This window comes from Peromyscus eremicus, chromosome 23 (assembly GCF_949786415.1).
Source record: "Peromyscus eremicus chromosome 23, PerEre_H2_v1, whole genome shotgun sequence".
NCBI classification, from domain to species: Eukaryota; Metazoa; Chordata; class Mammalia; order Rodentia; family Cricetidae; genus Peromyscus; species Peromyscus eremicus.
In genome coordinates, this window is record NC_081438.1 from 37,573,320 (window position 1) to 37,585,630 (window position 12,311).

The 12,311-nt window shown below is 40.6% G+C and overlaps 1 protein-coding gene across 3 annotated transcripts in view; it reads left to right on the forward strand.

Annotated features, from left to right (window-relative positions):
• The window catches only part of Pan3 (poly(A) specific ribonuclease subunit PAN3), a 123,886-nt gene that overhangs the window by 35,258 nt on the left and 76,317 nt on the right, over positions 1-12,311 (forward strand). The window contains exon 5 of one of the 3 annotated variants that reach the window (XM_059249340.1): positions 4,445-4,606. The exons of the other annotated variants lie outside the window; for them this stretch is intronic. Coding sequence (XP_059105323.1) covers positions 4,445-4,606 — 162 coding nt within the window. The remainder of the gene's footprint in view (positions 1-4,444; positions 4,607-12,311) is intronic. 3 annotated transcript variants of the gene reach the window in all.

Here is a 12,311-nt window from a genome sequence, read left to right on the forward strand (position 1 = left end):
GGTTTTGTTTTTGTTTTTTTGATCACTGCAAATTCCAGTGCTTGCTAAGTTAGGATTTTAGAAGCTAAGGGGAAGGAGAGAAGGGCTTTGTATGGCTTGTGCTGAAGGAGAACTCAGAAAAGTATGTACATAGTCATTTCACATAACATTTTGTTTCCTCCTTCCTCCTCATCCATTTGATTATCTTTCCTCTTTCTGTCTCAACTACTGGTTGTTTTGCACTCTGAATTGATTCCATTTGCTCCTGTTCTCTGCTTGGTTCTTAGGGAGAGACGGTGACGTCCTGCGGGGAGAGGGCATTTAGCACCACTTGAAGACAGCTTTGTGTTGCTGCTGTGATGACAGGGCTGCTGTGGGGAGTAGTGGGGAAGACCGGTGCAGCTAATCATCCTCTTGTAGGACTTGGGGCACCCCATTAAAAAGATCTATCCAGTGTACAGTGCTGAATTTGAGAAAGCTTGACCTAGACCTCTCTGCCAGAGTCCACTCATTTATAGTCCCTGGCTTCCAGTTTCATATCTACACTTCCTCCAGATTGCTGTAGAATCCTTTTTGAAATGTATCCGTTCCTGTCAACTCTTTTCTTAACTATTCCCTTTTGCAAAATGAGGTGCAAATTCGTTACCATAGGTTGATAGAATAAATGTTTTGTTACAAGGATGAAGCTTGAAAGCAGTCTCTTTAGCTCAACCCTCTAGTGACCTAGTGGTGTGTGAACTCTGTGCCACCATGCTTCAATCTAGGTGCATTTTCCCTAGCCCCCATCTCCCCCTTGAGAAACAGTCTTAGCCAGCCTACACTCCCATCTCTCTCTCTCCCCACTTCCCCTCATTTTTTTCTGCTTTGGCGTGCTTACTCTGCCTTAAAGTCTGCTCAGGCACTTGCATCCCTGGTGAAGTGCCTTTGCCTGCTCTCTGGGTACCTCAGTTCTGTGTGCATTACTGTCAGTGAGTTACACTTGCCCTTCGTGTCTCTAGAGCCTCCTAGACTATTACTTCTGTTCCAGGGAAAGGTGCATGCATGTCAGTGTATTCTAAGCACCTACAATAGTTCCTGATACAGTCTTTCCTCAGATGCTCTGGTGGAAATTTTTTTTTCTTGAAATAGCCCAGCTGACTTAGAAATTAGCTCCCAGGTGAGACATTCCTGTATTTTTTGTTCTGTGCAGTGAGACTTGTCTATGGAATCCTCTTTGTTTTTCTGTATACCCCCTTTTTTTTTTTTTTTTTTTTTTTGCTATAACTTCATGCTTCCTGTTGCTGCCATTTCTTTTTTGAATGTCATTTTGCATTGTGAATTTGTATCCTGTTGTTTCTGTTACTTTGTTTTTAATTTTTTTTCTTTTTTTTTCAAGATAGGGCCTCCCAAGTGCTGGGAGTAAAGGCATGTACCACCACACCCAGCTGCTCCTGTTAACTAACATAAATGATGCCGCTACGTTAGGTCTTTCAGTGTCCTGCAGGACCATGCAGCTTGTTGGCTGCTTATTGAAGAGTTTGTGTCTGTTCCTGTTCAGCCTCAGAGATCTCATTAGTTGCAGTCACTGGGTATAGAATAAAGGGAAAGGAGTAAGAATTGTTTGGAAAACCAAGAGACAGTTATTTTGTTTGTTTGTTTGTTTGTTTGAGACAGGGTTTCTCTGTGTAGCTTTGGAGCCTGTCCTAGAACTCACTTTGTAGACAAGACTGGCCGAGAACTCAAGAGAGACCCACCTGCCTCTGCCTCCCCGAGTGCTGGGATTAAAGGCGTGCGCCATCACAGCCTGGCTCCAAGAGACAATTCTAATAGAACTCTTGGGAGGAAAGGTAATCTATTACAGTGTTTTCTATATTACTATTATATGAAAGAGAAATTGCATTGACTGTTATAACTGAGTCAAAAACAAAATGAACTTGTGACAAGTCTGAATTGCTGTAGACCATTTAAAGTAATATACATATATATATATATTTTGTATTTCAGTATATGACTAGAATTGAAGTATCTTTGTCTGTAAGTGTTTTAGCCAGTTGTGATTTTAATTTAAATTTTTTTTGCTTATGTGTATGAGTGTTCTGCCTGCATGTATGTCTGCACCATGTATGTGTGGTGCCTGTGGAGCCCAGAAGGGATCAGATACCCTGGAACTAGCTACATATAGTTGTGGATGCTGAGAACGGAACCTAGATTTTTTTGGAAAAGCAGCCAGTGCTCTTAACTACTGAGCCATCTCTTCCCACCCCATTATGATTGTAATTGGCCTTTGATATTTTAACATTTGTGATAGAGGTAGAAGATTTTACAGCCAGGAATTTTCTTTTTTTTTTTTTTTTTTTTTTTTTTTTTTTGGTTTTTCGAGACAGGGTTTCTCTGTAGCTTTGCGCCTTTCCTGGAACTCACTTGGTAGTCCAGGCTGGCCTCGAACTCACAGAGATCCGCCTGGCTCTGCCTCCCGAGTGCTGGGATTAAAGGCGTGCGCCACCACTGCCCGGCTCAGCCAGGAATTTTCTAAAGCACAAAATTTTTACATAGTAAATGCTTAATTAAGGTTGTTATTCTTACTATATATCAAAACCTTACAGTTACTCACTTGAACACAAAAATGTGTGAGTTTAATCTTAACTTTTTCTAAGGAGTTATGTTGCTAATAACTTGCTTTAAAATTGTTCCACTTAAAATGTGATTGTAGTATGAGCCTCAAGCATGTATTCTTGTGCAGAGACCTTCTTTCTGATTTAGACTTGCAGGGAGACTCTGTGAGCCCCGGGCTGCATAGAACTGGCCTTGCTTTAGCTTCCTGAATGTCTTACATGTTCAGATTAGTGGGTAGGTAGGTAATGGAGTCTCTTCTCGATTCAAGTTTAATTATCTTTCATTCTCCTTAAAGACAATATCAGTATAGGCCTCTTAAGGAGAGGAGAACTATGTTATATAGTTTAATTTTTCTTTTTTTTTCTTTTTTGTTTTTTTTTCCGAGACAGTTTCTCTGTGTAGCTTTGCGCCTTTCCTGGATCTCGCTCTGTAGACCAGGCTGGCCTCGAACTCACAAAGATCCGCCTGCCTCTGCCTCCCAAGTGCTGGGATTAAAGGTGTGTACTACCACGCCCGGCTTCAAACCTCCTTTTAAGGTCAGTCTTGCTATGTAGTTTGGGCTGGTTCAAGATTTAGGATATTCCTAGTTCAGCTTCTCAAATGCTGGGATTACAGGCTTTTTCACCACCACGCACAGCAAAATGTGCTGTTCTCTCTCTCTCTCTCTCTCTCTCTCTCTTTTTTTTTTTTGGTTTTTCGAGACAGGGTTTCTCTGTGTAGCTTTGCGCCTTTCCTGGAACTCACTCTGTAGCCCAGGCTGGCCTTGAACTCACAGAGATCCGCCTGGCTCTGCCTCCAGAGTGCTGGGATTAAAGGCGTGTGCCACCACCGCCCGGCTTGTTCTCTTTATACTAGATTTCAAAGAAAAATCTTGATGTTGTACTCTAATAATTTTTAGTACTCTTACTACATCTCAGGGTATAGCAATAAGTAAGTGTGGATCTTACTTCAGCTTTTTTAATTAATTAAGTTTATTCATTTATTTTACATCCCAGCTGCAGTCAAGCATCTATAAGTTTATTTCCTGAAGGAGACACACATGGACATACATGTATATGTGTGTGTATATACATATACTACCTTTAAGGTACTGTAATTAAGGGACGATGGCGAGCACCACCATCACATTGTTCTTACACAGCCCTGCCTGCTGCTGTGAGGATGGCTTCCTAACTTTATTAGTATTTTAACAAATGAATTTGCTAATTTGTTGTGTAATTTACTAGCTATTTGTCTGCTCAGGTTACTGCAGTTTAAAAGACCAGTGAAGTTTATGTTATTGTGCTGTTTACTTTTAAAAACTTTAGGCTATATTTATTTCTGTTCTTTGAGTACCTTACTTTGCCTGTGTTAGAGTAACTGTCGTATTCCAGCCTATCATGCACAGAATTAAAATAATTTATAAAAAGCCATCCCTTAGCAATCAGTTGCTTCCTTCAGTTTGAGTAGTTCTCAGTAGGAAATGAGATAGTGAGATGAGTTGCTGAAGAAGATAAGAATTGAGAATTTTTTTCAATCTCTTGTGCCCCCGAAAACATTTGCTTCCATATTGAATTGAGAATAGGTAAGTTCATTGGGAAGTTGTATAAAGCATTCACCTTGCTAAGGTAATTTCTAGCTATAAAGTTATAATACCAGATTATAATTCTCTACAACATTGGTTATTTATGTAACATTATTGAGCCCATGAGTACTGTGGATCTTAGAGAGGTCTGGTCGGGTGGGGGATTGTGGGTGGTTATGAACAAGATTCTTAGAGATTTTACTTGTTTCCTATCCCACCTTTCTAACATCTCCTGTATTTTCATTATATTAGTTTAGATTAGTGTGGGGATGTTAGGAGTGGCTCGGTTTCTTTCCTTCTTTCTCCTAGCCAAGGAAGTGTCGCCTGGGGATGCTGGAGGAGAGGCTAGTTCCGATGGGATCAAAGGCACGAAAAGCAAAGAACCCTATTGGCTGCCTTGCTGACAGGTGTAAATCAGGAGTACCCATCAATATGGTTTGGTGGAACAGAGTCACAGAAAACAATTTACAGGTAAAAATAATTTTTATTAGAAATTTTTTGAAAGTGATTCTTGGTTTCTTTCTGTATCTGTGGGTTGATGGATATGAAGAGATTGTATGGCCTAGCTGATACACTTTAAGTCATTAAAATTTTCTAAAACCAAAGCAAGGTTAGTAACCTGTTAACTAGCTGTTACAGATGGTGTGTGTTTGTTTCAGACAGGGTCTTTCTAGTAGCCCTGTCTGTCCTGGAACTCTTAGTGTAGACCAGGCTGGTCTCTGCCTCTACAGTGCTGGGACTAAAGGTGTGCGCCACCACATCTGCCTCACAGATGATTTTTGTTTGAGAAGGTTTACCGCCCACCCCCCCTTCATTTTTGTGTTGATGTGTGTGCTGCATGTGTGTTCATGGCTGTGCATATATGTGCCTTGGGGCACATGTGTAGGTCAGAGGACAACCCATGGAGCTCACCATATGGGCCCCTGGGAATCAAATTCAGGTCATTAGACTTGGCAGCAAGTACCTTTATCCACTGAGCCATCTTGTCAGCTCGCTCTCTCTCTCGCTCTCTCTCTCTCGCTCTCTCTCTCTCGCTCTCTCTCTCTCTCTCGCTCTCTCGCTCTCTCGCTCCCCCCCCCCCCCATGACTATCATAGAACTCGCTCCGTAAACCAGGCTGGCCTTGAACTCACAGATAACCTCCTGCCTCTGTCTCTTGAGTGCTGGGATTAACTTTTTCCTTTTTAATTTTGTTACTATTTGAAGGTATTATTTTCTTTTTCTTGGTATTAAGTGTTCAAATCCAGGTCCTCACACATGCAGAATCTATGCTTAATCTTTGAGCTACTTAATATGCTCAGCCCTGCTTAAATTGTTTTAAATAAGCTGTATTACTGAGGATGCTACTCTGAAAAGTTATATTGTGGATATTTGCTGTAGACGTTTATATTCACGTTGTATTTGAAACATAGGAATCTTTGTATGTTTTCTTTCTATACTTCCTTGTTTTTCTTTTTTGAGACGGTCTTAACTTTGTAGCCCAAGCTGGCCTTGAATTTACTCTAAGTCATGGTTCTCCTGCCTCTACCTTCCTTTTGTACATTTGTTTTTATTGGAAATAAAAATTACATGTAAAGATTTTCAAGAAACCAACTTCAGTAGTATGTTATTACATAGTTCTTATAATTTGTCTATATAACAATATATTGAATAATGAAGAGGAATTTTTTTAAAGTCAAGAACCAGCTTCTGTGTAAGATTTAGACAAACTGACAAAACAATTTACATTCCATTTTAATGTATTATATTTTCATATATATTCATAATTCTTAAAAATTGAGAGTTGTTATATGATATGAATAGTGCTATTAATCGTAACTTAAGTTTAGTTATATATTTGTTTTTCCTCCCAAATTTTGGATGGATTAGTATTTAAAATATATTCTTAGCTGCAAATTTCACATGCTGTACGTAAAAAGATATTACAAAGTTAATAACTTGATTTAATTACTGTCTTCAAACTTGACCCTACAATTTTTGTTTGTTTGTTTGTTTATTTATTTATTAATTTTTGTTTTTCAAGACAGGGTGTCTCTGTGTCGTTTTGGTGCCTGTCCTGAATCTCGCTCTGTAGCCCAGGCTGGCCTCAAACTCACAGAAATCCGTCTGGCTCTGTCTCCTGAGTGCCGGGATTAAAGGCGTGCGCCACCACCTTCCGGCTCTTTCTGAGACTTTAAATATCTCTTTTCATTGATTTCTTGATCTTGATTTAACACCTTGGGTTTTTTTCCACTTCTAAAGCCAAATGAATACAAATTTAAAAATTAACATCTCTGTTTTGAGGCTTTCTTTTTAATTTAATTATTTTTAATTTATTCTTTGATAGTTTCATGCATGCATATAGTGAATTTTAAGTCATTTTTACTCCTGTTACTTGTCTCATTTTATATCCCTTCTTCCCAATAAGTCTCCTCCCTATTTCTATGTCTTTTTCTTTTGTGAGTCATTGAATTTAATTGGGATTGCTCGCATGAATATGGGTGGGCGGTCATTTAGTGACGTATCCCTATTTCTCAGTGGCTATATCACTGAAGAAAATGACACTCCCTCCCCAGCAACCATTAATTGCTAGTTGTTCCTCAGGAGTGAGTGGGGACCTGTGAGCCCTTTCTTCATCCTTGAGAAGTGTTAACCGTTCTATTCTCGTGTGAGTTCATGCGTGTGCGGCCCTGTTTTGTCCAGAAGAGCTTTTGATTTTTTTTTTTTTTTTTTTTTGCGGTACATCTCTGGGTCTACATTCACTGTATCTATATTTATGTATGTGTGTAGATGTATGTATGCATGTGTATGTATATGAATGTTTTGTTGCATAGTACATGTATATCTGGTACCTTTGGAGCTGCATCCCTTGGAGATGTAGATGGTCTTAAGCCCTCATATAGGTGCTGGGAACCAAACCTGTGTCTTTCTTAAGAGCAACAAATGGCCTGGCGGTGGTGACGCATGCCTTTAATCCCAGCACTTAGGAGCCAGAACCAAGCAGATCTCTGAGTTTGAGGCCAGCCTGGTCTACAGAGCGAGATCCAAGACAGGCACCAAAACAACAGAGAAACTCTGTCTCTGAAAAAAACAAAAAGAGAAAAAGCAACAAATGTTTTTAACTCATGAGCCGTTTTTCTAACCCCTTCATTTTAAAAAATGTTAAAAGTGTGTTTTGCCTGCATGTGAGTGTGTATACTGTGTGTTTGCAGTGCCCGTAGAGGCCAGAAGGGGTCGTTGGAGATCCTGAAACTGGGTTACAAGTGGTTGAGAGCCAGTATGTGGGTACTGGGAGTGGAATCTAGGTTCTCTTGGGAGTGCAGCCAGTGCTCTTAACCGCTGAGCCATCTCTCCAGTCTAAGTGAAGGATATTATAAATATAAATTTATGGTGTTCTTGGTAATAACACATGCCCAATGAAGACTGAAAGTTGGAAAAGCAGTTATACTTTTTACTTGAGATGAGACTTGAGCAGTCAGATATTTTCTGTTGTGATCATTTTAAATTTATGGTGATTTCATCTGAGTGTTAATAAGAGATGTAGCCAAAATCAGAAGGGAAGACATAGGAAACTACTCCTATTTAGAAAGAAACTGATCTTTCCAGAGTCTGCATGACAATATCCTAACTAGTAGATTGTGACTCATGCTTTTTTCAGTAGCGTGTTTGTGCCATTCTTCTAAATTAAGTGCATTTAATTCTTCTGCTCGTCTAGACCTTCTCCACTTAGAAGATTTCCATCAGAGAGCTTTGTCGGTGGCTCCATTTTCTAGTTAGTTTCTTATCCTGTGCACGCTGCTGCTTTCATCATTTTCAGCCCTACCCTTAGACGCTTTGCTTAGATTTTCTCATTTTTATTTAAAGCCTTTCGTGCTGAATCTTTCAAGACTACTTTCTACTGCGTCTCATTACTTTACAGCCATGGGATCATCAGCTTCCTCATCACCTGTGTTAAGTGCCATCTGCTTCCTCCTCCTCCTCATTGTCCAGTTGAGGGTGACATCCAAACACCTCTAACCAAGGACCATGAAAACTTTACCAGCTTGGACGTCAACTTTGCCTTTTCTCCATATATTCAGGTTTATCAGGTTCACGTCTATATGAGAAAAGGCTCTAAAGCAGTGGTTCTCACCTGGGACGGGGGACAGTCACCTAAGACCATCGGAAAACAGATATTTATGTATGTAATGATTCATAACTGTACCAAAGTTACAGTGAGGACGTAGCATCAGGAAGGTTGAGAACTCCGGCTCTAGAGTAACTGGTACATTTCAAGCTAGGACAGAACACTGTCTTTCAGTTAGAACTTTCCAACAAATAATGCAGGAGGTATAGGATACACAATATGCTATCATACCTCAAACCAACCAATAGCCTCAAGGAAGTGCATACAAGTTCTGTTTTTGTGATTTTTTTTTTTCCCCTTTTCTGCCTCACTGTGTTTCTTGTTAACTGTACTTAAGTTTGTTCTCAAGTTCTTAATACATCAGTGTCAAGCTTTCTTCTACATGTTTGTGGGAGGCGAGCTCCGGCCTTTTAAAAGGGTTCCTATAAGGAGGAGAGAGGGATGAGAAACGTTTAGATAGAAAGACAGCAAAGAGGAGAAAGACAGAAACAGGTTAGCTTCGGGGGACCTGGGTCAAAACCCAGTGCCCCTTCTGCCTCTTCAAAAGGGCTTTTTATAACAATGCCAAGGGACGAGGCAAAAGACCTCCCCCTTGCCAGAGTAAAACACACAGTACAGCCAAGTGTAGACCCTTCCAAACACCTGGTAACCATGCCCGTGGTGAAAATCATCCTCTTACGCAGCTCTGCTGGGTAAAGCAAAGTCAGGTTCTCCACCCAGAGTAAGTTCTCACTAGGAAACCTCTGTGGTTTCCACACAACGTTTCTCTAAGTTCCTATGTGAGAACTTGACTTTGCCACCTTGAGTAGCTGCCGAGGCTTGAAGACCACATGGGTCACAGGCTTGGACTGGCACCTTGACTTACTTTTGAGCAGTAACTGCAGGTTTAGACAGTGCATGTAAGTCTGCAGTTCTCATCATCTTGAGTTTTGCAGCTTTTCTTTGTGCTCTCTGACCTGGCTTGTGTTGATCAAACTTAAGTGATCTTGTTCATATTTTTTGGAGGAAGGGGAAAAGGTCTCTCTGTTATGTAGCACTGCCCTGGAACTGGTTATGTAGACTATACTGGCTTCTGCCTCCCAAGTGCTGGGATTAAAAGTGTGTTCCACCATGCCTGGTTCCTTTCTTATTCTTTAAACCAAAAGTCTTAGCTTCTGTAATCCTCTTTTTCTGCTCACCCTTTTGCTGTCCCCACCCTGAACCTGTTTCAGCACAGGTGGGGGATTAAAGGTGTGCATCACTACCCCTGCAAAACTAAATACGTTTGCCTTCGAGTAGCAAGCACATTGTACCGCTTCTTAGGGGATGAGAACTACTGAGGTTCACCTGCCCATTAACTGAGGGATAAAAAAATCGGACAGTATACCTTGCTGTTGTATTAAGTATAGCAGTCCTGTTCTCCCCATTGGACATATGGAAAGCTGTTTCAGAAAAGCCCAGTTTTAATTTAATCATGATCTTCTAAACCTTGAGATTTTCTTACCACACTGTCTGCTTTTATCCCTGGTTTTTGACAGACTCTGCATGCAGTACCCCTCACGTTTTTCTTTTTCATGACTTCTGACCTAGTTTATACCTTTCATATAAGTGTCTGAACATTTTGTCGGGTGTTTTTAAGATCTGGGCTGGCTTCCCTTCCTGGGTCGTCTCTCCCATCTGTTGACATACAATATAACTTTACTTGATGGGCTCTTGGCTTTTCTTGGGAGGCGGTGGTTCATAGAACACACACTCTGAAGCATGTTACTGGCTCTCTGTCTCTGTTACTCTGTATCATTGATGGAGCCTGAAGACATTCTTTTTTTCTCTCAGGAGGTGGTGCGATGGCCGCCTTCCCTGTGAGCACCATCCAAGCATCTGGAAGTCTGCTTTTGAAACCCCCCCCCCCCAAATCTGCTTGTCCTTTGATGCTGGATTGTGAACTATTTGAAACTGTATTTTCAGTAATTTTTAAAAAATTTCTAGAATATTTTGGTCATTTGTAAATATCACTTTGATTATTATTTTTTTTTTTTTGCTGAGTAGTATGTGTAATTTTGTAGTAGTTATTCTAAAGCCATATGTATACAAAGGTGTGTGTGTGTCATACATGCATACCCACCTGCCCATGTGTGAGTATACATGCCAGTGTGTGTGCTTATGGAGACCAGAAGTTGATGCCAATCTCTTTCTCCATCCCTGTCTGCTTTATTTTAATTTTTTTTAAAGACTTATTTTCTGTGTTTGGGTGTTTGCTTGCATGTATGGATGTGTGCCACCTGTGTGCTTGGTGCCTTGGAAGCCAAAAGAGGGTATCAGATGCCCTGAGATTGGACTTTCAGATGTATTGAACTGCCATGTGGATGCTGGGAACTGAACCTAGGTTCTCTGCAAGAGGAACTGGTATACTTAACTACTGTGCTATTTCTCCAGCCCTCCTGTGCTTTATTTTATGTTTTGAGACAGGGTCTTCACGGATGTAACTCACCAGTTGGTTAGACAAACTGGTCAGTGAGTCCCTGGGAGCCCCTGGGTTCCTGCCATCTCTGCCTCTGAGCCCTGTCATCATAAGTGTGTGCTACCATAAATGAGTGCTGGGGATCTGAACTCAGGTCCTCATACTGGTGCAACAAGTACTTTATCTGTGTAATCTGTGTCCTAGCTCCTGACTCTTTCTTATTTAATAAAATGAATCATGGGCTTTGTGAGGAGGCTTATTACTTCTAGTATTACTTCTGTTTCAGATGTACAAGGGTGATTTCTTCTGGAGTTTTAGAGATCATCCTTTTTAAAACAAAACCTCAAAGATTAATGTTCTGATGTACTTGATATTCAATCTTGTGAGACTGTTAGTCTTAACTGCTTGTCAACTCTTCTGTTTAATGACAAAACATCTCTGTGTTACAATATGTTTCTAGTGATCTCAGCCTAACACCAACCCAAAAAGATGATTGGGCTATCTTGTCAGCAGCACCTAGCAACACTCTAGCTCACCTTCATGCAGATCGACTTTGATGTCTGATTCTACCCATTCCTCTACCTGACTAAGGATTTGTTGAAATATTTTATCACCTGCCCTAGAGTTGTGAGCACATAGTAAATAGTTTCTATTTGTTCATTCTTTCATTTCTCACCTCTCTCTTAAAAGTTGGTCCATAGCATCACGGTGTTTAGACAGGCGGTCACCCTGCTTTGTTATCTTAGTGTGTTGCCATCTTCATGTTCACTTGAATATTTCAAATGTTGATTTTAAAGTCCCGTTTACAAACCTTTTAAAAAACCTGTCTTTGGAAAGGTTGCCTTAACGTGTTTCATCTTGTAAGAATCTGGTGTCTGCTTGAATGACAGAATTGAGGAGGTGCAAGGTTCTACAAAATTCTTGTGGTATAAGAGATTAAAATTTGCCTGCAAGCTCTGATATATTATAATCATGTTTATTTTACTTCACAAGTTCTAAAGTAGAGTTGATGACTTGTCAGTTACAAACATTCCTGTGATTCTAACTCCCTGGTAAAATGAGGAAAGAGCATGAGAAGTGTTGGGTGTGTGCGAGCGAGGGTCCACTTGGTCTCCTTGTCCACCTGTCAGTATCTCGGTGACGTCACTTTGCCCTCCTGAGACGGAGTTAAGAAGAAGGCTCCTAGTAAAGTCTTGTGGATCGCAAAGCCTTGTGTGAATTCTAGCTTTCCTTAACTGGTGCTTTTTGAAGAACTCAGAAATTCTGGAAACTCATTAGATGTACTTGTGTGTTCATTACTCCCTAGATTTAGTGTTACTTCAGGTCGTTTTGAGTCTGTGGCCCAGGGATGGAGAATTTGGGATTTGATGAAATAGATGGAATTAATAAGCATAAGATTTTGCTTATGTTAGACTGTGGGTTCCTTGGGTCTTGGGAGAATTCAAGAAGTACAGTGTAAGTGCGGTGTCCTTAAAGTGGGTGTACTGCTGTGTGCTTCCATTCCGTCACCCCGTCCTCACCGCTGTCTCCTTAGCCTCACCTCTGCTCAGCTTGCTGGACATGTGAAGTGATGGCCTGTGTGTCTGTGAAGCTGCTTTCCAGACCCTTTGTTGCAGTGGTTTGTGTTCTCTCCTG